The 23,896-nt window shown below is 42.0% G+C and overlaps 1 protein-coding gene across 2 annotated transcripts in view; it reads left to right on the top strand.

Moving 5' to 3' along the window:
- LOC110501526 (polypeptide N-acetylgalactosaminyltransferase 13) overlaps positions 1 to 23,647 on the top strand; it is a 66,828-nt gene extending 43,181 nt beyond the window's left edge. The window contains exons 9-12 of one of the 2 annotated variants that reach the window (XM_021579170.2): positions 4,582 to 4,721; positions 5,760 to 5,858; positions 6,065 to 6,199; positions 22,452 to 23,647. In XM_021579170.2, the coding sequence (XP_021434845.1) occupies positions 4,582 to 4,721; positions 5,760 to 5,858; positions 6,065 to 6,199; positions 22,452 to 22,592 (515 nt within the window). In that variant the 3' untranslated portion in view covers positions 22,593 to 23,647. Of the gene's footprint in view, positions 1 to 4,581; positions 4,722 to 5,759; positions 5,859 to 6,064; positions 6,200 to 11,051; positions 11,261 to 22,451 lie in introns of those variants that run through there. The other variant, XM_021579169.2, reaches the window with a different exon arrangement.
- Positions 23,648 to 23,896: the final 249 nt, after the last annotated feature.

Here is a 23,896-nt window from a genome sequence, read left to right as displayed (position 1 = left end):
TCCTAGAGATTAATGTACATTGGTGCGAAAAGTGCAAATCAATCTCAGAACAACAGCAAAGGACCTTGTGAAGATGCTGGAGGAAACAGGTACAAAAGTATCTATATCTACAGTAAAAAGAGTCCTATATTGACATAACCTGAAAGGCCGCTCAGCAAGGAAGAAGCCACTGCTCCAAAACCGCCGTAAAAAAGACAGACTATGGTTTGCAACTGCACATGGGGACAAAGATCGTACTTTTTGTAGAAATGTCCACTGGTCTGATTAAACAAAAATAGAACTGTTTGGCCATAATGACCATTGTTATGTTTGGAGGAAAAAGGGGGATGCTTGCAAGCCAAAGAACACCATCCCAACCGCGAAGCACGGGGGTGGCAGCATCATGTTGTGGTGGTGCTTTGCTGCAGGAGGGACTGGTGCACTTCACAAAATAGATGGCAACATGAGGCAGGAAAATTATGTGGTTATTTTGAAGCAACATCTCGAGACATCAGTTAAAGCTTTGTTGCAAATGGGTCTTCCAAATGGACAATGACCCCAAGCATACTTCCAAAGTTGTGGCAAAATGGCTTAAGGACAACAAAGTCAAGGTATTGGAGTGGCCATCACAAAGCCCTGACCTCAATCCTATAGACAATTTGTGGGCAGAACTGAAAAAGTGTGTGCGAGCAAGGAGGCCTACAAACCTGACTCAGTTACACCAGCTCTGTCAGGAGGAATGGGCCAAAATTCACCCAACTTATTGTGGGAAGCTTGTGGAAGGCTACCCGTAACGTTTGACCCAAGTTAAACAATTTAAAGGCAATGCTACCAAGTACTAATTGAGTGCATGTAAACTTCTGACCCACTGGGAATGTGATGAAAGAAATAAAAGTTGAAATAAATCATTCTCTCTACTATTATTCTGACATTTCACATTCTTAAAATAAAGTGGTGATCCTAACTGACATAAGACAGGGAACTTTTACTAGGATAAGATGTCAGGAATTGTGAAACTGAGTTTAAATGTATTTGGCTAAGGTGTATGTAAACTTCCGACTTCAATTGTATGCAATGAGTTGTTGCTTGTGTCTGTCCGGATTGATTGTGTTATCATCTTTGCTAAATAAATACAGAAGGAACGTGGAAAGCCTACTTGAGCGCGTGTGAAAAGATGTGTTGCATCAACCTCTCTGTAATCTCACTTTTAATGGATGATGCGATGGAAGCTATTAAATCATTCTGAATTGATTTCAACATCCCAGAAAAGACAGTCGAAGGTTCCATATGTTCAGAAAGTAAAGCATCGTGATGTGCAATTACCTCTGCAAGCTCCTTGTAGTTTCCCTTGTTAGCAGAATGTTCCCTCTTGTCGTGTCCTCTAAAAGCCAATACTTGCATGCCCAAAAATGCAGTGGTGTCGATAAACCACTTGAGAACATCCCTGTTTTTCTTACTTTCTCAATCGAAGACGCAGATCCTCGTATGTTACATTATCGAATAAGCTTTATCCCAGAAGCTTGAATCTGATGTGGGCATTTACCGTGCATTCGGGAAAGTATTCAGATCCCTTGTTTTGTTAAATTGATTAAATTGTCCCTACCCCTCCTTATTCTAAAATGGATTAAATTGTCAAAAACAAGAAACAACAAAATGACTGTGAAGCTGACTAGGGCTATACAGGCCACTAACAAAGTCAACTACCCACAACTAAGGTGGCAAAACAGGCTGCCTAAGTATGATTCCCAATCAGAGACAACGATAGACAACTGTCCCTGCCAAAACATAGAAACAGAAAACATAGAAATAAAGAAACTAGAATTCCCACCCTAGTCACACCGTGACAATACCCCATAATGACAAAGCAAAAACAGGTTTTTAGAACATTTTGTCAAAAAACAAACTGAAATTTCACATTTACATAAGTATTCAGACCCTTTACTTTGTACTTTGCTGGCAGCAATTACAGCCTTGAGTCTTCTTGGGTATGACGCTACAAACTTGGCACACCTGTATTTGGGGAGTTTCTCCCATTCTTCTTTGCTCTCTCAAGCTCTGTCAGGTTGGATGGGGAGAATCACTGCACAGCTATTTTCAGGTTTCTCCAGAGATGTTAGTACGGGCTCTGGCTGGGCCACTCAAGGACATTCAGAGACTTGTCCCGAAGCCACTCCTGCGTTGTCTTGGCTGTGTACTTAGGGTCGTTGTCCTGTTGGAAGGTGAACTTTCGCCCTCAGTCTGAGGTTCTGAGCGCTCTGGAGCAGGTTTTTATCAAGGATCTCTCTGTACTTTGCTCCGTTCATCTTTGCCTCAATCCTGACTATTCCCTGCCTCCGAAAAATAATCCCCACAGCATGATGCTGCCCCCACCATGCTTCACCATAGTGAATGTTTCCTCCAGATGTGATGCTTGGCATTCAGTCCAAAGAGTTCAATCTTGGTTTCATCAGACCAGAGAATATTGTTTCTCATGGTCTGAGAGTCCTTTTAGGTGCCTTTTGGCAAACTCCAAGCGGGCTGTCATGTGCCTTTTACTGAGGAGTGGCTTCCATCTGGCCATTCTACCATAAGGCCGGATTGATGGAGTGCTGCAGAGATGGTTGTCCTTCTGGAAGGTTCTCCCATCTCCATTGAGGAACTCTGGAACTCTGTCAAAGTGATTGTAGGTTTCTTGGTCACCTCCCTGACCAAGGCCCTTCTCCCCCGATTGCTCAGTTTGGCTGGGCGGAAAGCACTAGGAAGAGTCTTGGTGGTTCCATACTTCTTCCATTTAAGAATGATGGAGGCCACTGTGTTCTTGGGGACCTTCAATGCTGCAGACATTTTTTGGTACCCTTCCCCAGATCTATGCCTTGACACAATCCTGTCTCGGAGGTCTACGGACAATTCCTTTGACCTTGGTTTTTGCTCTGACATGTATTATCAACTGTGGGACCTTATATAGGCAGGTGTGGGGCTTTCCAAATCATATCCAATCAATTGAATTTACCACAGATGGACTCCAATCATGTTTGAGATACATCTCAAGGATGATCAATAGAAACAGGATGCACCTGAGCTCAATTTCGAGTCTCATAGCAAAGGGTCTGAATACTTATATAAATAAAGTCTTTCTGTTGATTTTATTTTTAATACATTTGCAAAAAATTCTAAAACCATTTTTTTTACTTTGTCATTATGATGAGGAAAACATTTAATTTAATCAATTTTAGAATAAGGCTGGAACGTAACAAAAGGTGGAATATTCAATGTGTCTGAATACTTTGCGATTGAACTGTATATGCTCCCATCTTTTGTTTTGCTATTTAGCTAAAAGATCAATGTTCTTCAGGTCACTGTACTCAGACTTTCCTAAAAGCAGGGAAGGCCAGCAATACAGGCGGCTTGATGAAAGGCTCCCTGTTAACCAGCTACCCTTTTGATACCAATTGGTATTGAACGCCCTCACCTTTTCCTCCTCCTTCATGAAACTGATTTCAGGCAGAGGTCGACCCTTAGTTTTAATTCTAACCTTTTCCGTGTACTCCAGAGAATGACAGGGGTTCTTCACAAAAAGTCAACAACATTTTTGGTAGCTTCTACCATTCTACCAGCGAGAACTGCATGCTCACGCTGTTAGCTAGCTAGCTACTGCCACTTGCTACTGAATTTAGCAAGGCAAAATGAAATGAATTGCACTATCTGGACACAAAAATAAACCAAAGAAGAAAACTATTTATAGAAAACTATTTATGAATAATATCCTAAAAATGCTCAACTCTCACTTTTCACTCTCAATCTCTATCCAATAATGTCACCAATAATGCTCTGCTGCACAACCCCAATACAACACACTTGGTTCATTCTATGATCCTAATCCTATGATTGGATGAACAACATGTCAGTTCATATTGCAAAAGCTTTGATTGGTTGGAGGTCGTCCTCCAGAAGTTGTCATAATTACCATGTAGGCCAATGGAAGGGGGTGAGGCCTACGAGCTTCCTAGGTTTTGTATTGAAGTCAATGTACCAAGAGGAGGACAGAAGCTAGAGTGTTGTTGAAGTTGCTATAGACAGATAATTGATTGTTTTAATCAATTATTTGATGACAATATATTTAGTATAGTTTTATCTAAAAAAGTATAATTTTTTAAATGTTTCACTATTTTTATTTTTATGAAATTTCACTGAAAAGGATGGTCCTCTCCTTCCTCTGAGGAGGAGCCTCCAGTGGTGGACTAGAGGCAGCTATTAAATATGTAACGATGGATAGGTCCCTCTAGTGTACAGCTTTGGCAGTGCAGTCAGACAATAGATGCCAGAGTACTAACGTCATTGGTGTTTCAGCCACAGCTGCCACACCCACCAATCAAACGTTGTTGCTTGTCAGCGGTAAGGGCTCTTGTTGTCTTTGGCTGATATTTCAATGCATGTGTCCCCGTACTTGCACCAGGTGCTGTATGTATCAATCATCTTAAAGTAAAGGGCTAATCTAGGATCAGGTCCCCTCTGTCCATTCATCATAATCTCGAATGTAAAATCTGATCCTAGCTCAAAAACTGATCCACTACTAGTCTGACATGCTCGATACACATGGCTCCGTGGTCTTGGTTTGTGTTGCAGGTGTGGCCCGGGTGGGCTATGGAGACGTGTCCTCTCGTAAGGCCCTGCGTGAAGCTCTGCAGTGCAAACCCTTCTCCTGGTACCTGGAGAACATCTACCCCGACTCTCAGATCCCCAGGCGATACTACTCACTTGGTGAAGTATGAAGCATTTCAGATTCTACAGCCCAATGTACCTCTCATGATTGTGTATGCATCCCAAATGGGACTCTATTCCCTATATAGTGTACTACTTCTAACAAGGGCCCATAGTGAATAGGGTGCCATTTACCCTACTTCTCTTTAAAGTAAGTCAGGGACGATAACTGGCGTCATCGGTTTAGTTGTTGACCCAAACCCAAGCACTGGCTAGAGTTAGCTAACAACATTCTAGATAACAGGTTAGCATGAGGCAAAGAAGGGAATGTTCTTGATAACATATGCCAATAAAAGAGGAAGGCCATGATTGATAGAGAGCCTGTTAAATGATTTGACGGGTTGGGAGTTTGGAGAGGAGGTTGTAATCCCCAAGTTTAATTCTGCTGAGGCTCCATGATTTTACAGCCTGCATCCAATGTACTGCAGTAAAAGCTGCCTATGGCAGGGAACTGCAGCAGTGCCCTCAGTCTTCCCTTTCCTGCCCTCCCGTCTGTTCCATGATTAACTCACTCCACAGCACACAGCACACATCCCACTTTTCACAGCTCCAGTCATTAGCTTTTATATCATTTAATTATGAACGGTACCATTCCTGCATAGTAAGCACCTTATCCAACACCTAGCACATATAGCATGCCTCTAGGAGTATATTAGTTAGACATTAGATGGCTCATTGGATTATGGAATCATTAAGTAAGAATTTGGGTTGGGAACATAGATCACAACAGGTCTGATGTATGCAGCCATTTGCGTTGCTAAGCAAGGTCCCACATCATGATTTACATCGCTGGTGAGCTAATGAGTTTAGATTGCTAGTTTTATTGAATAGTAAATATTGAATTAGATTTGACATCTGGGCAACAGATTTTGTCACCTGGAAATGATGTGCCAGTGTTTGATGAGCGGGACTTCATTTCTTCCACCTCTATAAGCAGTAGCTTTTGTCAGCTGTAAATATGCCAAGTTGGATTGAAGGATGGTAATTATGAGTAAGTATGAATCCAATGTTGAATCTCTCATTTTATTCCTTTCTACCCCTAGATCAGAAATGTTGAAACAAACCAGTGTGTGGACAACATGGGCAGAAAGGAAAACGAGAAAGTTGGCTTCTTCAACTGCCATGGCATGGGTGGGAATCAGGTAAGGAGACTGCAGTAGAGAGAGCAGAGAGCTATGGACTTTCCCGTATTTCCTATGTTTTCCCAGAAATCCAGTTTGGAATGGAGAGAATTAGCAGGAAATCCAGAATCCTCCAGCCAGGATTTTGGAAAATTACCAGAATTTTGCAACACAAGGAGAGAGCTATGGACAAGTAGATACAGTAAATGTCTTGTTCTCTCTGCTAGGTGTTTTCCTACACAGCTGATAAGGAGATCCGGACAGATGACTTGTGTCTGGACGTGTCTCGTCCCCATGGACCTGTGGTCATGCTGAAGTGTCATCAAATGAAGGGGAATCAGATGTTTGAGTATGATGCAGAGGTAAAGATCAAACTCAAGACTCCTCCTGTACTGTGTGAGTCATGACAGGAGTGCGATAACTTGTGACTATGATATTTTTTTAGATTATGTTATTTAACCTTCATTTAACCTGGCAAGTCAGTTAAGAACAAATTCTTATTTACAATGACGGCCTACCCTGGGCCAAACCCGGACGACGCTGAGCCAATTGTGCGCCGCCCTATTATGGGACTCCCAATCATGGCCGGATGTGAATCAGGGACTGTAGTGATGCCTTTTGCACTGAGATGCAGTGCCTTTAACTGCTGTGCCACTCGGGAGCCCACACAACTTTGCCACACACTGATTGTCCAGAGTAATTTCTGCACTATTACCTAGGAAGATTTTTCATGTGTATAATGACACACCTGTACAAATACATCTATAATTCTTCAAAAATGGTCGGATTATTTTAAGCCACCAGATGGTGCTACATGTCAGGAGTCGGGCTTCCTGTCAGATCCTGTATAGTAGCCATCGTTCTGTAGCTCAGTGCACGTTGCAGCCCATAATTTCCCCCATTTATTCAAATGTTCTTCTCTCATGTAGTATGTTGGCAAGTGGGAATATGATTTTGAGGTAAGCTTTCTGACCTGGCGCTCGTGAATGTCGTCATCTAGTCGACGTAGACAGTGTATAAGTCCTGTCTTTGGTAGGTAGTAGTATCTTGTTCTTAGTGGTTGTAAGGCCTGCGTGTTTTTTCTCTCTCTCAGTAGTCTACAAAGTCCTCTGTGAAATTGTGTTAGTAGTTAGTAGGTTTTAATGCTCTGGGGAATGTGACTCGTTAGCCAGACCTGTGGACCGAACAGACTCCAATGTCCAGTTATGAGCCTAATGACATGTCGACTCAGACATAGAGTTGCAAAATTCCAATAACTTTCCAAAAATTCCCTGCCTTTCCAGAAGTCCTGGGTGGAAGATTAATGGAATTCTTGGACATTTTGGGAAAGTTGCTGGAATTTTGCAAGCATATTAGACACTACTGAATGGTCCATGATATTTCAATGATGGACCATTCATTTCAATGATCCAGGACTTGATGAATTGAGTACACTCCGAGATATCTCCATAATATTTATATCATGCAAATCATCTATGCCAGTACAAGTGCCATTTTGATGTGCATCAGACTTTGAAACAAGCACAGCATACTAGCACAGCACATAGAATAAAGCATATACATTCCCACAGGGAAACTGTAGCATACAACAATTGTGTATTCTCAAAGCATCCTTAATATTAACAATTCATATCGTTATATTTCTTCCACTGGGACATATTCATATGTTTGAGTCCTTGGGCGGGCCGTCTAAGCGTTTTATCCCAAAAAATGTGTGATGGAAAAACGCTTTCAGAGTAAAATTAAACAACTAAAACCAGATATAAACTTTTTTTTTTTAAATAATATAATCTTTGAGAACTAACAATCACCAAAATAAAAACTAGACAGTTAGAGAATTTAAAATTAACAATTAACTTTGCCAAATAACAAAATATATACTGCTAAATAACACTGCATTAGTGTAACATCTGCTTCCAACTTACACCCTCAAACAAATAGATCCCCTGAACGCAGCTCACTTTCCAGCTCACACTTTCAAACACCTATATCCCCTGAACGCAGCTCACTCTCTAGATCCCAATCACCTGAATTATAATTACCTGTTCACACACCTGTATGCCATTATCATACACTATTTAGTTCAGTTCTGTGCATCCCATCACTGTGAGGTATTGTTTGTATTGTGACACACGTCTTTCAGAGCTCTGTGTTTCCCATGATTTACTCCTCCCGTGTATGATAGTTTTTGCCTGCCTCACTAACGATGCCTTTTGCCTATTCCCTGCCTGTACCTTAGCCTATCGGATTTCCTGTTATCTACCTATTGCCTGATCTCCTGGACTATGTTACTAGCCTTTTCCCTGCCTGTACTGTTGCCCTTTGGACCCCCTGTGTATGACCTTCTGCCTGCATCTGGACCCAGCTACCTGCCTCCTCCTGTGGTCCTTTGCAATAAACACCTGCTGCGCCCTGCACTTAAACCCAGCTCTCTGTCTCCCCTCATGTTCATTACAATTAGCCATGGCAAAATGCGTAGAATTGCAGAACATTTGCTTTAAAACTGCAACATTTTCTCTCAGCTCCATTGCAGAATATGTCGAATCGCATAAAATGTTATTTGAAACTGGAACATTCTCTCTCAGCTTAATGGCAAAATGTGTAGAACTGCAGGGAATTGGCATAAAAAAATATATCTCTAAGGGGGCCTCTAAAATGTCCTCTACAATTCAGCCACGCAAATGGCCGATTGCGCCCCCTGCTACCTGCTCCAGTATGGTGTCACCTGTCATTGATTAAGATCTCTCATGTCACTGTCAACTTTGAAAAGCCCCCAGGCTCATCTATTCCTGTACAAACCCTGTGAGAGTTCCAGGTATTACACTTTGTGCTTTAGTTAAATATGTAATATGAAAACATGAATAATTCATGCGTTAGGAAATGTCCCTGACGTATACGGCAGTGAGGTTTCAATGCCTCTGTCAATGGCCTGATTATTTTTAGGAACAGTGTGACAGACGATACTACTGATCCCAGCCGTACCATTAACATTTCATATGGTCATCATTTTCAGCATCTGAGAGACAGAGAGAAATACCTGACTTTTACATCATCTCCATATTCCAGGTGGTCAGAGCCTGGGCTTGAATTGGACTGAAATAGCTGTCGGTAGTCATTTTGGGTACCCATTTATATTTAGGTGCGGGTACTTTGCAATATTTTTAAGCCAATTTTCTTCAAGAGGTACTGGTACTCAAGCAGTAACAAATTCGAGGTGCCGGTACTCAGTACCAGTATGTAACAGTCCAATTCAAGCACTGGTCAGAGCCATCTCTCTAGTCACCTCCTATTCTCAATCCCTCCCTGCTCTTCCTTTCATAGGACTATAGAATATCAGAGCCACCATCCCACCAACTCCCATCCACTTTTATCAAACTAGGAAATCTGGTTGTAGATTTTCTGATTGTAGGCAAAGGTGGTTCCATTCTGAGCAACACTCCAACATAGTCCATTTACCCTTTAGATGGGTTGTGTGGCATTGTGTTTTTTTGGAATATACAGTGGGGCAAAAAAGTATTTAGTCAGCCACCAATTGTGCAAGGTCTCCCACTTAAAAAGATGAGAGAGGCCTGTAATTTTCATCATAGGTACACTTCAACTATGACAGACAAAATGAGATTTTTTTTCTCCAGAAAATCACATTGTAGGATTTTTTATGAATTTATTTGCAAATTATGGTGGAAAATAAGTATTTGGTCAATAACAAAAGTTTATCTCAATACTTTGTTATATACCCTTTGTTGGCAATGACAGAGGTCAAACATTTTCTGTAAGTCTTCACAAGGTTTTCACACACTGTTGCTGGTATTTTGGCCCATTCCTCCATGCAGATCTCCTCTAGAGCAGTGATGTTTTGGGGCTGTTGCTGGGCAACACGGACTTTCAACTCCCTCCAAAGATTTTCTATGGGGTTGAGATCTGGAGACTGAAATGCTTCTTACGAAGCCACTCCTTCGTTGCCCGGGCGGTGTGTTTGGGATCATTGTCATGCTGAAAGACACGTTTCATCTTCAATGCCCTTGCTGATGGAAGGAGGTTTTCACTCAAAATCTCACGATACATGGCCCCATTCATTCTTTCCTTTACACGGATCAGTCGTCCTGGTCCCTTTGCAGAAAAACAGCCCCAAAGCATGAAGTCTCCACCCCCATGCTTCACAGTAGGTATGGTGTTCTTTGGATGCAACTCAGCATTTTTTGTCCTCCAAACACGACAAGTTGAGGTTTTACCAAAAAGTTATATTTTGGTTTAATCTGACCATATGACATTCTCCCAATCTTCTTCTGGATCATCCAAATGCTCTCTAGCAAACTTCAGACGGGCCTGGACATGTACTGGCTTAAGCAGGGGGACGCGTCTGGCACTGCAGGATTTGAGTCCCTGGCGGCGTAGTGTGTTACTGATGGTAGGCTTTGTTACTTTGGTCCCAGCTCTCTGCAGGTCATTCACTAGGTCCCCCCGTGTGGTTCTGGGATTTTTGCTCATCGTTCTTGTGATCATTTTGACCCCAGGGGGTGAGATCTTGCGTGGAGCCCCAGATCGAGGGAGATTATCAGTGGTCTTGTATGTCTTCCATTTCCTAATAATTGCTCCCACAGTTGATTTCTTAAAACCAAGCTGCTTACCTATTGCAGATTCAGTCTTCCCAGCCTGGTGCAGGTCTACAATTTTGTTTCTGGTGTCCTTTGACAGCTCTTTGGTCTTGGCCATAGTAGAGTTTGGAGTGTGACTGTTTGAGGTTGTGGACAGGTGTCTTTTATACTGATAACAAGTTCAAACAGGTGCCATTAATACAGGTAACGAGTGGAGGACAGAGGAGCCTCTTAAAGAAGAAGTTACAGGTCTGTGAGAGCCAGAAATCTTGCTTGTTTGTAGGTGACCAAATACTTAATTTCCACCATAATTTGCAAATAAATTCATAAAAAATCCTACAATGTGATTTTCTGGATTTTTTTCCCTCATTTTGTCTGTCATAGTTGAAGTGTACCTATGATGAAAATTACAGGCCTCTCTCATCTTTTTAAGTGGGAGAACTTGCACAATTGGTGGCTGACTAAATACTTTTTTGCCCCACTGTAAGTCTACAGTACTGTTGGTGATCTTGTTGTTGGGCCTGTCTGGCCTGAGTCTGGCTCTTTCCTAGCGTTTCTCACTCACCACTCCCATCTCCTCATGTCCATGCATGACATCCTCCATCCGGATGTCCATCCACAGAAGCACACGTTCCTCCACATCATCACACAGTCGTGTCTGACCGTCAGCAGGCTGGAGGACGGCAGCTGGCGCCCCACGGTGGAGTACTGTAATAATAGCCCCCTGCAAGCCTGGGTCCTGAGGAACTTCACCCGGCTGGAGGTGTTTAGGAAGCTGTACTACAGCCCCACCGATTACTTTCTGTAGGGGCTGTCTTCCTGCATGGGCCACCACAGGTCAGTAACTTACTGTACAACCAGACCTTGTGGAGGTCCTAGTGTGCAGTAGTGTAGTGTTCTAGTGTGTAGTGTTCTAATGTGTCGTAATCTAGTGTGTAGTATGTCGTCTAGTGTGTAGTGTTCTAGTGTTCTAGTGTGTGTAGTGTTCTAATGTGTAGTAGTCTAGTGAGTAGTATGTCATCTAGTGTGTAGTATGTCATCTAGTGTGTAGTGTTCTAGTGTGTAGTGTGTGTAGTGTTCTAATGTGTAGTAGTCTAGTGAGTAGTATGTCGTCTAGTGTGTAGTCCAGTGGTGGCTGGTGGTCGGAGATATCGGAGGAAGGGTTTATTGTAATGGAATTCCGGCCTTTGAAATTAGCCCGTCCTGCTTTATCTCTGCTCACCAGCAACCAATGGTGTAGTTGGCTAGTGTGCAATCGTCTTGTGTGTACTGTCTAGCCTGTAGAGCTGGAGTTGTATGACTGTGGCGGAATATGCGTTCAACTTTGCTTTAGTAAGTAGCTCCTTTACCTCACAGTATGTTCGTTTCCTTTACCTCCGCTTTGAGATGTTTTTGGAGCTGCAGCTTGTTGCGATGCTGGACTTTTCCAACGTTAGTAAAAGTCTGCCACGCAAAGAAGTTTCAGTAGCGATTACCACTGGCCTTTTGATGTGAATGCATAACGACAGGAACACAGAGGCACACTGGGCAATAACAAACGTCCCTCGACAGCTTTAGATGGTGCTGTATACACAACGCTATCTGCAAGACAGCCTTCCTCCTTCACCAAATTCGATCTCATTTTACATTTATTTTCCTACATCAATATTTTATTTTAGATGCGAAAATTCACTGGAGGCCCTCATTGGATGAGAGCTGAGGAGGCGAGGTGGTTTTATGTTTAGCTGATTATCTATGCGATGGGCAAATTGAAATGGGCTCGCCTTTGTTTACAAGCTCTTTTGAAGTGATCCCTCATTGTGAGCTGTGCTTTCATGGCTCTGGCCTTGGGAAAGTGAGGGCTGCATTTTGAACACACTCCTATGGCCTCATAACAGCTGTGTTCAGCACACAGCGTGTTCTCAGTGTCTGAGGGTTGAATTTTAATCACCACTCATTTCCATTTTACCTATATACATCTACTGAATCGAGTCTGGATGCTCGCTGCAAGAAGCTACCGGCTTCTGTTTGATATATGAACAGTATTTCTATTTGTCATTCCCTTAACTTTAGCCAGTTACCTTTCTACAGTACCTCTGTAATTCATTGGAGTTTATTTGTCTGTTAAGCAGTTGACGTTTGCCTGGTAAAGAACATATTCATTGCTGTGTGCTCTCCTTTTCGGAATACTGTTGGTTAAATTGGGTGAGTTGCGCTCAGGGTTATTGTTCTTTGTAAACCTGAAGGTGCTAGAGCAGCCTGCTGTCAGATGGCCTCATTCCCTGTTCTGTTCCTACCGTAGTCTCTGTCCTTGAGATTAACACTGCACGACGCTCTCTGAACAGACAATATTGGGACCACAATTAGACAGTGGATGTGTCCCAAATGGCATGCTATTCCCTTTATAGTGCATCACTTTTTTACCAAAGCCCTATGGGCCCCGGTCAACAGTTGAGCACTATAAAGGCAATAGGGTGCCATTTGTGATACACACTTGGTCAATCCGTACTGAACAGCCACACTATCTAACCGCCGTGGATCCCTCCAATGGCAGAATGCCAAGAAACACATTTCTATTGAATCTGTTGGTACTGTGTAGATTTTTTGTTACACGCCAGACTCTGTTTTTAAGAGTTGTTAGTGTCAGCACAAACACACATTTAAAAGGGATCCTGCATCTGTCAGGTTGCCGCCGACTCTTTGAGACATAGAGGATAAATGTTCCTCACCCTGGGCCGGCTCTTGGAGACCATCTTCATTTAATTAGCAGGTCTCAGCTGTGCACACACACGACACAGAGCTCATGAGCCACACTCTGGGACTGCAACAGCTGTAATGGGAGTTTTTACTGCCACTGAGGAGCAATGAAATAATTATGAGCAGAGAGGACACGTCCCTCACATGTCTAATATTTTCATTAAATATGGATTGGTTTTCCTCCTCTCTTATATTTTCTTCATGCTGTCTTTTCTGCACTGAAGTATGGCGGGATCTTTCAGGGATGGCAAAAATAGCATCTCCATTATTGCCCCAGACATGTTCTTATGATTAATAAATAAGCTTTAGTGTAGTGGAGATTCAGAGGCCTATTTACAGGTACCGGACTATAATGGCAGATACTACAATTTTGGCTTGATAGTGTAATACTATTTGGACAGCTATAGTTTTGAGGACATAAATACATGAATTTGTTTTATACATTTTAAAAGCAGAATGTTGTATTTTTAAAACCTTGGCACGAAAACCTGCCTAGGTGGTTGGTTTTACTGTAATGCTCAGGTCATCTCCCCCTCCAGTGAAGTAATGGTTAGAGAGAGAGAGAGAGAGAGAGAGAGAGAGAGAGAGAGAGAGAGAGAGAGAGATGCACTGTGTGATGCCTTTAAAAAGTATTGATTTCACTTTTTTTGTGTTGCAGCTGAATTGATGAAATATTTTTTTTTCTAACCCATCTACACACAATACCCCATAATGACAAAGTGAAAACATAGACATTTTTGAACATTTATTGAAAATGAAATACAGAAGTAACCATTTACATAAGTACTCACACCCCTGAGTCAATACATGTTAGAATCACCTTGGGCAGTGATTACAGCTGTGGGTCTTTCTGGATAAGGGACTGTACGTTATGTATAATGAGGGATACTGTACCTGGAGAATATCGTACCTCTCTGAAATTAAAATGGGTGACCCTCCCTTCAGTAAAATACATTTTTACCAACCTTCCCTGAACATTTGGAAAAAGACAAGTGACCTTCCCCTATACCCAAAATAATAATTAAAACATAAAGTGAATAGCAGAGAAAATTCCTACCCTTTACCCTTACTCCAAGGCAGTGGAAATTTTAGCATGTGAATCTTGGTGGGGCAAAAAAAAAGATAAAAAGTGGGATGAATTCCAGCAAAGCCACTACACAACCCTAAACAATACATTAATTGCACTTTCACGGTGACAAACGGTGCCCATAAACTGTTAGGGCCTACATAAAGCTGTCCCAACAGCAGTTCCAACATCTTACCACTGCTACTCCTGGCTATCAGTGGAGCCTTGTCTGGCAGTGAAACAGTTAATTCAACCTCATTTCCTGCCTTTAAAATAAACATACCTGATATGGCTGACTTGCTTAAACAAATGTTGTTTCTATTGACAATTGAGATGTACAAACGATGGCATAAGGGGACGATAAGAGGCCATCCGAAATTTTGATTAAGACGTTAATGAGGGAGCGACTTTGGACGTAGTCAATGTAACTATTTGTTAAGAACTTTTGAAATGAACAGCGACAGAATTCAGAACATGGACCCTTCTTACAGTGTTCTCCCAGTACACCAAGTCACAACCGTTGGATAAATAAAGGGGGCATATATGCAGACAATGAAAGCTCTTACAAAATTCAATGATTACATTTCTAAAACAGGTTATAGGCTACATGTGCACAACCAAGTCAGAACAGTCAGCACAGTAGTCAGAACAGTAGGCGAAATAGACCAAATTATTAGGGTGAGGCACATGGTTTGCTAACAGCTTACTACACAACATACACTTAGTATTATTTTCTTAGCTACAGTATACATATCTCCCTGGCATATTACATAATTTATGCAGCAGGATACAAGACATTTTTGGACTCATCTTGTTGTGATGTGCTCACTTGAACAGGAAGGTGGCACGGTGGTCCTTCGTGGGCAAATGTTGTCATCAAAGTCTGGCATTCTCGGGATTTATGGTGCTGGGAACTGAAAAAACAAGGTCTAATCATGATGATGTCATTGATCTTCAGGTTGTAGCTCTAGAAAGTGGCCCGAGTTCCTGATATACAATTCCGAGTTGGATGATATTAGATTCATATTTTTCTATATTTATATTTTATATTCTTCAAATAGTCCCTATCTCCTTAGTTAGCATACTCTGCTTCCACTGAGCATTCTACTGATGTCAAAACTCGGTCCTCCAGAAAGTGGAGAGCATTAGCAACACTTATGCAGTTCTTCGTGATATCTTTAAAAACTCTGGCCTTTTGTTTTATCTTATTGTCCTGCTGAAAGGTGAATTTGTCTCCCAGTGTCTGTTGCAAAGCAGACTGAACCAGGTTTTCCTCTAGGATTTTGCCTGTACATAGCTCTATTCCATTTTTTTTAAACTCCCTAGTCCTTACCGTTGACAAGCATACCCATAACATGATGCAGCCACCAACATTTTCCCGAAACATAATGCCTTTTGCTTTCAGGACATATCAAATTAATCCAATCAAATTTAATTTGTCACATGTGCCGAATACAACTGGTGTAAACCTTACCGTGAAATACTTACTTACAGGCTGCAACAATGCAGCGTGAAGAAAATAAGAGTTAAATAAACTAAAGTAAAACAAATAAAATAACAGTAACAAGGCTATATACAGGGGGTACCAGTACAGAGTGCGGAGGTACGGGTTAGTCAAGGTAATAGAGGTGATATGTACATGTAGGTAGTGGTAAATTGACTATGCATAGATAGTAAACAGCGAGTAGCAGCAGTGTTAAAAAAAAATAAAGGGGAGGTCAATGCAAATAGTCCTTGTAGCCATTTGATTAATTGTTCTGCAGTCTTATGGCTTGGGGGTAGAAGCTGTGAAGGACCCTTTTGGAACTAGACTTGGCACTCCGGTACTGCTTGCCGTGCGGTAGCAGAGAAAACAGCCTACGACTAGGGTGGCTGGAGTCTTTAAAAAAATGTGGGCCTTCCTCTGACACCGCCTAGTATAGAGGTCCTGGATGGCTGGATCCTCTGTAGCACCTTATGGTCGGATGCCGAACAGTTGCCATACCAGGCAGTGATGCAACTGGTCATGATGCTCTCGTTGGTGCAGCTGTATAACTTTTTTAGGATCTGGGGACCCATGCCAAATCTTCTCAGTCTCCTGAGGGGGAGTAGACATTGTTGTGCCCTCTTCACGACTGTCTTGGTGTGTTTGAACCAGGATAGTTTGTCGGTGATGTGGACACCAAGGAACTTGAAGCCCTCGACTCGCTCCATTGCATCCCAATCGATGTGAATGGGGGTGTCTTCAGTTATCCTTTTCCTGTAGTCCACGATCAGCTCATTTGTCTTGTTCACATTGAAGTAGAGATTGTTGAATTAGAGGTTCTCCTCCCTATAGGCTGTCTCATCATTGTTGGTGATCAGGCCTACTATGGTCAGATTTGCCAAATGCAGGGCGAAGGAGAGTTTTGTATGTGTGTCTGTGTGTGAAGTAAAGGTGGTCTATAGCTTTTTTCTTCTTCTGGTGGCACATGTGACATGCTGGTAGAAATTAGGTAAAACAGATTAAAGTTTGCCTGTGACGTGACTTTGATTAATGTGATGATTTTTATTTATCGAATCAACCAACTATATTTAATTGTTACTTGATTAAATTAATCATGTAACAATTAACTCATTAGGAATTTGGGGCACCACAAAATAAGTTGTTTAATGAGTTATCATCTCCCGAATTAAACTCAAGAGGATATTTATAAGATATGTCGATAGCAGTCGTTTATTAATCGTTACCTCATATCAGTCTCATTCTGAACTTCGCAGACTTCTTGAATCTGCAAGAACCCCATCCTTTTCTCATTATTCAGTTCTACATAAATGTATTTAAGGATTTATTTACTAACTAACTAAATAATAACACAGAATACACATACACACTTACATGAGGCAAATGTCCCTAGTGGACTGACAAGATATGACGGCTTATTATACAGAGATGGAAAGGGGGATGGGGAAAATAGAGAGATGGGGAAAAAGGGACATTTATCGTACAGTTGGAAACTACGCTCACAGTAACCATAGACCTTACACACAAGCCGCCGCTCATTTGGGTAAGAAATGCAATGTATTTGCGTGTAGATGTCTTTGTTCGTCGTCTCTCTGTTGAAACCAATCAATCCTTCTATGGGGAATGGCTCGATAGGTGTAAGGCTTTGGTTGTCCACCAGAGGTCACAATGTCTTTCTTCTTAGTGGTCCGGTCTCCAATGGTGATGATTGTAGAAGGATAGTCATTTAGATTCCCCTTTCTCGATATCTGACGTAAGACAGCTAATCGGATGTACCATTGATTGTCTGAGGTGAGCTTTTAGCTTATTTTCTTCCTCGGGTAGATAGTCAAGGTTCTAGATCACTTTACATGCACAGCTGTGTGTAAAGTGAATTTCTCTTCTACACCTCGTGTTGAGTTTGAGTTTCCAACCATTTCAACGTGTAGCCACAGCTGCACGCTTTCTGGTCTGGGAGTTTCAAGCATTTGTAACGTTTAGCTCACGCTTCACGTCTGCTGGTCTGATATGTTAATTCTTAGCGAGTCCTTTTAAGCACTCTGGTCGAAAAGGACGGTTTCATCACACTGACATGATCTTCTGACCTCACTCGGGGCGTGGCTTGGTTAATGTGCAAGACACATGAAAACTATGATCTCTTTAGAAAAATAAAATCACATTCCTATCTTAATAAAAAACAGTTTCATTGTTCTTCATATTTCCTACACAGCGTAAAGGATGTAAACCTGACATACAGTGTGAAAGCTCTTCAAGTTACAGTATTTTTGTTATACAGTTTTTAATGACATCACAAAATGAACAACAATATGACATGATTATTCTTTAGATCCCCACTGACCATTCCTAACATTCCTATCTTAGAAATATTGTTCCAATATTCACTTTTTGAGCGGGTAACAGTCTCTCTAGACAAAGGCATTCCTTTGGTTGATACTGAAGAGCAGGCAAGGGTTCTCTGCTGCATAAGATTTACGATTGGCGTGAGGTGTCATAAAACTGGCCCAGCCCCCCTCTCCTCTTGTGGGATAGAGATGGGTATGGCTATCTGTCAGCCATTTGCCAAGCTGATCTGATGCCTTGGATCCTCGACCAGGAGAGTCATGACACCTGCATTGAAGTCCCCGGCCACTAGGAGCACCGCTTCTGGATGAGCATTTTCTTGTTTGCTTATGGCCGTATACAGCTCGTTGAGTGCAGTTTAAGTTCATAAAGTTAACTTCTATGACACATTTTTTGCAGTTTTACTTTAGTGCCTTATTGCCAACAGGATGCATGTTTTGGAATATTTTATTCTGTACAAGCGTCCTTCTTTTCACTCTGTCATTTATGTTACTATTGTGGAGTGACTACAATGTTGTTGTTCCATCCTCAGTTCTCTTATCACAGCCATTAAACTGTGTAACTGTTTTAAAGTCACCATTGGCCTCATGGTTAAATCTCTGAGCATTTTCCTTCCTCTCTGGCAACTGAGTATGGAAGAATGCCTGTATCTTTGAAGTGACTGGGTATATTGATACATCTTCCAAAGTGTAATTAATAACTTCACCGTGCTTAAAGGGGTATTTTATGTCTGCCTTCTCTTTTTTACCCTACTAAATGGTGCCCTACTTTGCTTGGCATTGGAAAAACTCCCTGGTCTTTGTGGTTGAATCTGTGTTTGAAATTCCCTGCTAGACTGAGGGACCTTACAGATAAATGTATGTGTGGGGTACAGAAATTAGGTAGTCATTCAAAACTCATGTTACGCTATTGTTGCACACAGAGTGAGTCCATGCAACTTATTATGTGACTTGTTAAGCACATTTTACACTTGAGCTTATTTAGGCTTGCCATAAAAAAGGGGTTGAATACTTATTGACTCAAGACATTTCAGCATTTTAGCTTTTTTAAAACATTTCCAAAAACATAATTCCACTTTGACATTATGGGGTATTGTGTGTAAACCAGTGACATTTAATCCATTTTAAATTCAGTCTGTAACACAACAAAATGTTGGCAAAGTCAAGGGGTGTGAATACTTTCCAAAGGCACTGTAGGTAGAGTAAATGTGAGACCCTTCTGTGTATTGTTGCATTGAAGGAAGCACAAGCTCAAATATGCACAATCACATACAAACCATCTTGGTTTGTGCTACCCATTCAAAATATAAAGGCTGTATATGGATCTGGTCAGAAAGTGTATGGCATTGTTGCCGCCCGTAGCATTGAATGCAAGGGAAGCCAGCAAGCATTTGGCCTCACTTGATAAAAATATATTAAATAATAGCCAATCAGCATTGAGCTAAACTACGTGAGCTCAGCTGTGTGTGGTCCTGGCGCACCAAAAAAAAAGTGTCAAGGGAAGCCAGTTTGGATTCACATCACAAGCCAAACATCCTTATTGACAGAAAAAAATTGAATTGTTGCATCTTGTTGTGTTGTTGTCCTCATCCCTTTCCTAAATTAACCACCGTTGGAGATAGGAACTTGTGGTTTTACATAAGCCTTCGTACTGCCAATGATTATGATGGCAATTCTGATCCAACCATAATTTCATACATAGTGCCCCTGGCCTGAGAAGATGGAAGTTCAACATGTAGCTAGATGTAGTAGGCTAATGTTAACTAGCTGGCCTGGAGCATCATGGACCATGAAAAGAAGTTAGGCTAGAGAGCAAGTATTTTAGCCTGGTAGCTTAGGACAACAAAAACTAAAAGTGTGTACTGTATGACAGAGTCATAGACCATTTAGGCAACATAAAAGAGGAGGATGGCATTGCCGTTTCTCTGTAAGTAGGGTGAGTCAACATGTTTTTTCTACTTGCATGCACTCACACTCACAACACACACTCACACTCACACAAAAATCAGTACCATGGACAGCCACATCATATTTAGCTTACGTTGATTGGACTGAATAGTTTTTGGTATCTTTTAGTTGTCACTGTCCTAGACTAAGCATAGGTGATTAGATGTTGAACAGTTGAAGTTGAAATGGTGCTGGAGTAGTGGAGGCAGCTCCTGTTTTCTTTACGACTTGCTGTAACTCTAACTCAATAGCTGTTTAGTTGTCTGAAAATGTCAGAAACATTAACTTGCTTGACCATGCTGTAGGTCATGTAATTGTTTGTTACATGCAATATGTTTTGTGGACTTCCCCGGATAAATGTTGCTCTCCGGTTTTGTGATGAAACAAATGTGTATTAATAGAATTTATTCTGCCACTGCGTCGTCTTATTGTCTCGGCCTTAGGCCTACATATCACGGTGTTAAGGTATAGGAACTAACAGATTATAGAGCAAACAACACAGTTAACACAACACAGGTTTTAATATGGCTTTTTTTTCTGGATTGACTTCCCTGGTGATTTGACCCACGCACCGCTACTGCCTCAAAGTCAAAGACAATCATTGCTGCAAAAGTCTACGTATGAACCATTTTATATCGTTGAATCAGTGTGTTCTTAGTCATGTGCTGTATTCATTTATTGATTATTACTAAAACCTCATATTACTAATGATTTTTCATTTAACTTGACGGTAACAATGCTTATGCCTCTCAGTTACACTGCAGGAAAGTGTATTAATTAAATAGATTTTATAAAGCCCTTTTTACATCAGAAGTTGTCGCGCAGTGCTTTACAGTAACCCAGCCTAGACCCCAAAGAGCAAAGCAGAGGTGAGAGCACAATGGCCAGGAAAAACTGCCTGGAAGGAAACTCATTGCATTTAATCAAACCCTTAAGCAATAGGAATGGGGAATAAGGATTCTAGCATTCTGTCAACCTATAATACAAAATCAACCCTCATTGGTCTCAAGGTGTCACTTTGATTTAGTGTGTACCAGTCACACATTGTTTTGGAAAACACCTCCTGGGATGTGTGAATGATGTGCCAAAGAACATAAAATAGTCTGTCTTCCTATTAAAAGTTTAGCTATTAATGTCAAACACTCTATTACCTTAAAGTTGCGAGCTCATCTGATTGCTATTCTACTGTACGGTACACAAGGAGGGACAGATTGCAGATTGAGCATTCTCTACTGTACTTCTACAATGGCTCTGCACGACGACTGGTGTCCCAACGCACACAGAGCTGTATCACATGAACACACACACACACCTGCAGCACCTGACACCGTTCAAGTCGGTCTGATTCCCAACCATTTCCTCCCATCTCCTTTCAGTAGCCTACCTATTGATTTTCAAATCAATGGCCCCTCTCACAGAATCTGTCCGTGTGAAATTGAGTATGTGAGAAGAACAAGAGAATCAGCCTCATATGCCACGGGCTTACAGGCCAGAACACAAGGTGTAAATGGGGGGAATCCCTCTCTGTTACCAATAGGTCATCTCATGAGAGAAATTGGCCTGAATTTAATTGAAATGGTGATAACAAGAAGAAAACACAACACACAATGAGCTGGAGATTCATAATGGGGTAATCTGTTCTGACGGGTTACACTACTGGTTGGGCTGTTGCCCCCCCCCCCTCCCTCACAGACCTACATACTTTTTTGATGTCGTTTTACAATGTATGTCATGGCTCTTGGAAAGAGAATTGCATTTTCCGTCCTTAAAAAGTAAAACCATAACGGTAAGAATTGGATTCTGCCGTCTGCACTCTGTATGGTCATTATGACAAGAGTAACGACCGCCAACGGAGGTATAAACTGGCTAAGTACATTACCCTTGAGAGAGAGAGTGGCCATAAGTGGTTAATTAAGAGCTTTTATGTCTCCTCTCCTTGCCATTCGTTTTGGGGCTTAGGTATCGACGTGGGGAATACAGGCATCGTTGTGACGGCACTCAAAAGATTGATTTCTACCAAACTAATCCTCCTGAGGTGAAAGTCCTTGGGTACATTCAGGAGCATCTGTTTTTTTTTATCACAACATTTATTTTGAAAGGTTTGACATTTATTTGGCCGAACACAAGTCTGCATCATTTCGATACCCAGTGATGACGTTTCTGTAAATGAAGTGTAATCCACATACAAGCTGCTGGGGAAGATACTGCAAAATCTGTATGAGTGGGTGGAAAACATCAATTTTAAAATATGTTGAAGTGGTGCTCATCTGTAATCTAATCTACCCAGAAACCATCTCTCTGGCTGCAGGTGGAGCAGAGGCCAGAATCGCGGCTCACTTTTTGCAGTGCCCATGTGTTTAGTGCGTAATGCTCATTCATCCGTGTGTTTATGTGTGTGTGTGTGTGTGTGTGTGCCTGTTTCTGCCTGTCTGCCTGCGCCTCTCTCCCCAGCGGCTGACCTTGCTGCATGTCAACAGTAACCAATGTCTGGACATGCCTACTGAGGAGGACAAGATGGTGCCCACCCTGAGAGACTGCACAGGCAGCCGCTCCCAGCAGTGGCTCCTCCGCAACATGACACTGACGCTCTGATCTGACCCAGGAGTAGGACCTCCACATTCACTCACCACCACACCGGCCAGACTCGCCCCCACCTAAACTGGCCACGACCTCACCTCGCTCCACCAGGTGTCTTTTGTCATGCACGTGTTCCTGCCTCCTTCAGCACTCGCGGGTGGGGAAGAAGCAGGCAGGCAGCAGCCTGTAGTATTTTATTATGGGGCTTCTGAGGCTCTGCAAGGGCTTTATCTGAGATGCTGCTCCTCCCATTCAGTCAATATTACACAAAGTGGTTGCCTAGAGGTTGACCGGCACACTCTCAGCCAGAGCTCTCTGCATGGTTGAATCATCTGGGCGCGTCTGTAGTGATGGTGACTAACACTTTTACACGTGGAGGAAGCTGGAATCAGTGATACTGTATATGTCTGATGGCTCTCAGGGCTGGTCATGTGTGAGGTCAGAGTTCAGACTTTAGTACAGCAGAAGCATCAATAGCAGGATAGCATTTCCTAGACAGAGCGTTGTAGTATGCGTCTGTGGGGCCTCATAGACAATCTACTCTGGCTCTGTACATAAGTGTTTTGTATAAAGTGCAACCCTGCAAGGTCGATTATTCTGTTCTGTGATATTGGACACCCCCAATTCATATTTATGTCAGAACCACCTGTAAATCTGAGGATGAAGGGTCTAAGGGTAAGGGTTGTTGTCAGTGCCATGCACAGACCTTTCAGGGAGCAGGTGCTCAAAATGAACAAAGCCCCCCACCCAACCCCCCCTCACCCCAAATATAAGACTTTCATAATTCAGATCTCAAAATTAATAACAAACATTTTTGAGCATAGGCCTATTTATTTCAGCAACACACTCACCCATCACAAATTGTAAGCGAGCTAGTTAGCTGCAGTGCCTCCGAAAGACATGATTGACATCGGGAAAAGAGGGATGTTGATGATTGATGTAAATCTGCTAGTTAGCTACCTCAATTATTTTTTTTTACAAATTGTGATTTATCTTCAATGCTCTTAAATAATAACTACATAATATAATATATATAATCTAACTCGTGATGTACACTGAGTGTACAAAATATTAGGAACACCTTACTTATATTGAGTTGCACACATTTTGACTCAATTCGCCAGGGCATGGACTCTACAAGGTGCCGAAAGCGTTCCACATGGATGCTGGCCCATTTTGACTCCAATGCTTCCCACAGTTGTGTCAAGTTGACTGGATATCCTTTGGGTGGTGGACCATTCCTGATACTCACAGGAAACTGTTGAGCGTGAAAAATCCAGCGACGTTGCAGTTCTTGACACACTCAAACCGGTGCGCCT

The sequence above is a fragment of the Oncorhynchus mykiss genome, chromosome 22, assembly GCF_013265735.2.
Source record: "Oncorhynchus mykiss isolate Arlee chromosome 22, USDA_OmykA_1.1, whole genome shotgun sequence".
Classification (NCBI taxonomy): Eukaryota; Metazoa; Chordata; class Actinopteri; order Salmoniformes; family Salmonidae; genus Oncorhynchus; species Oncorhynchus mykiss.
This window is presented reverse-complemented; position numbering and strand designations above follow the sequence as displayed.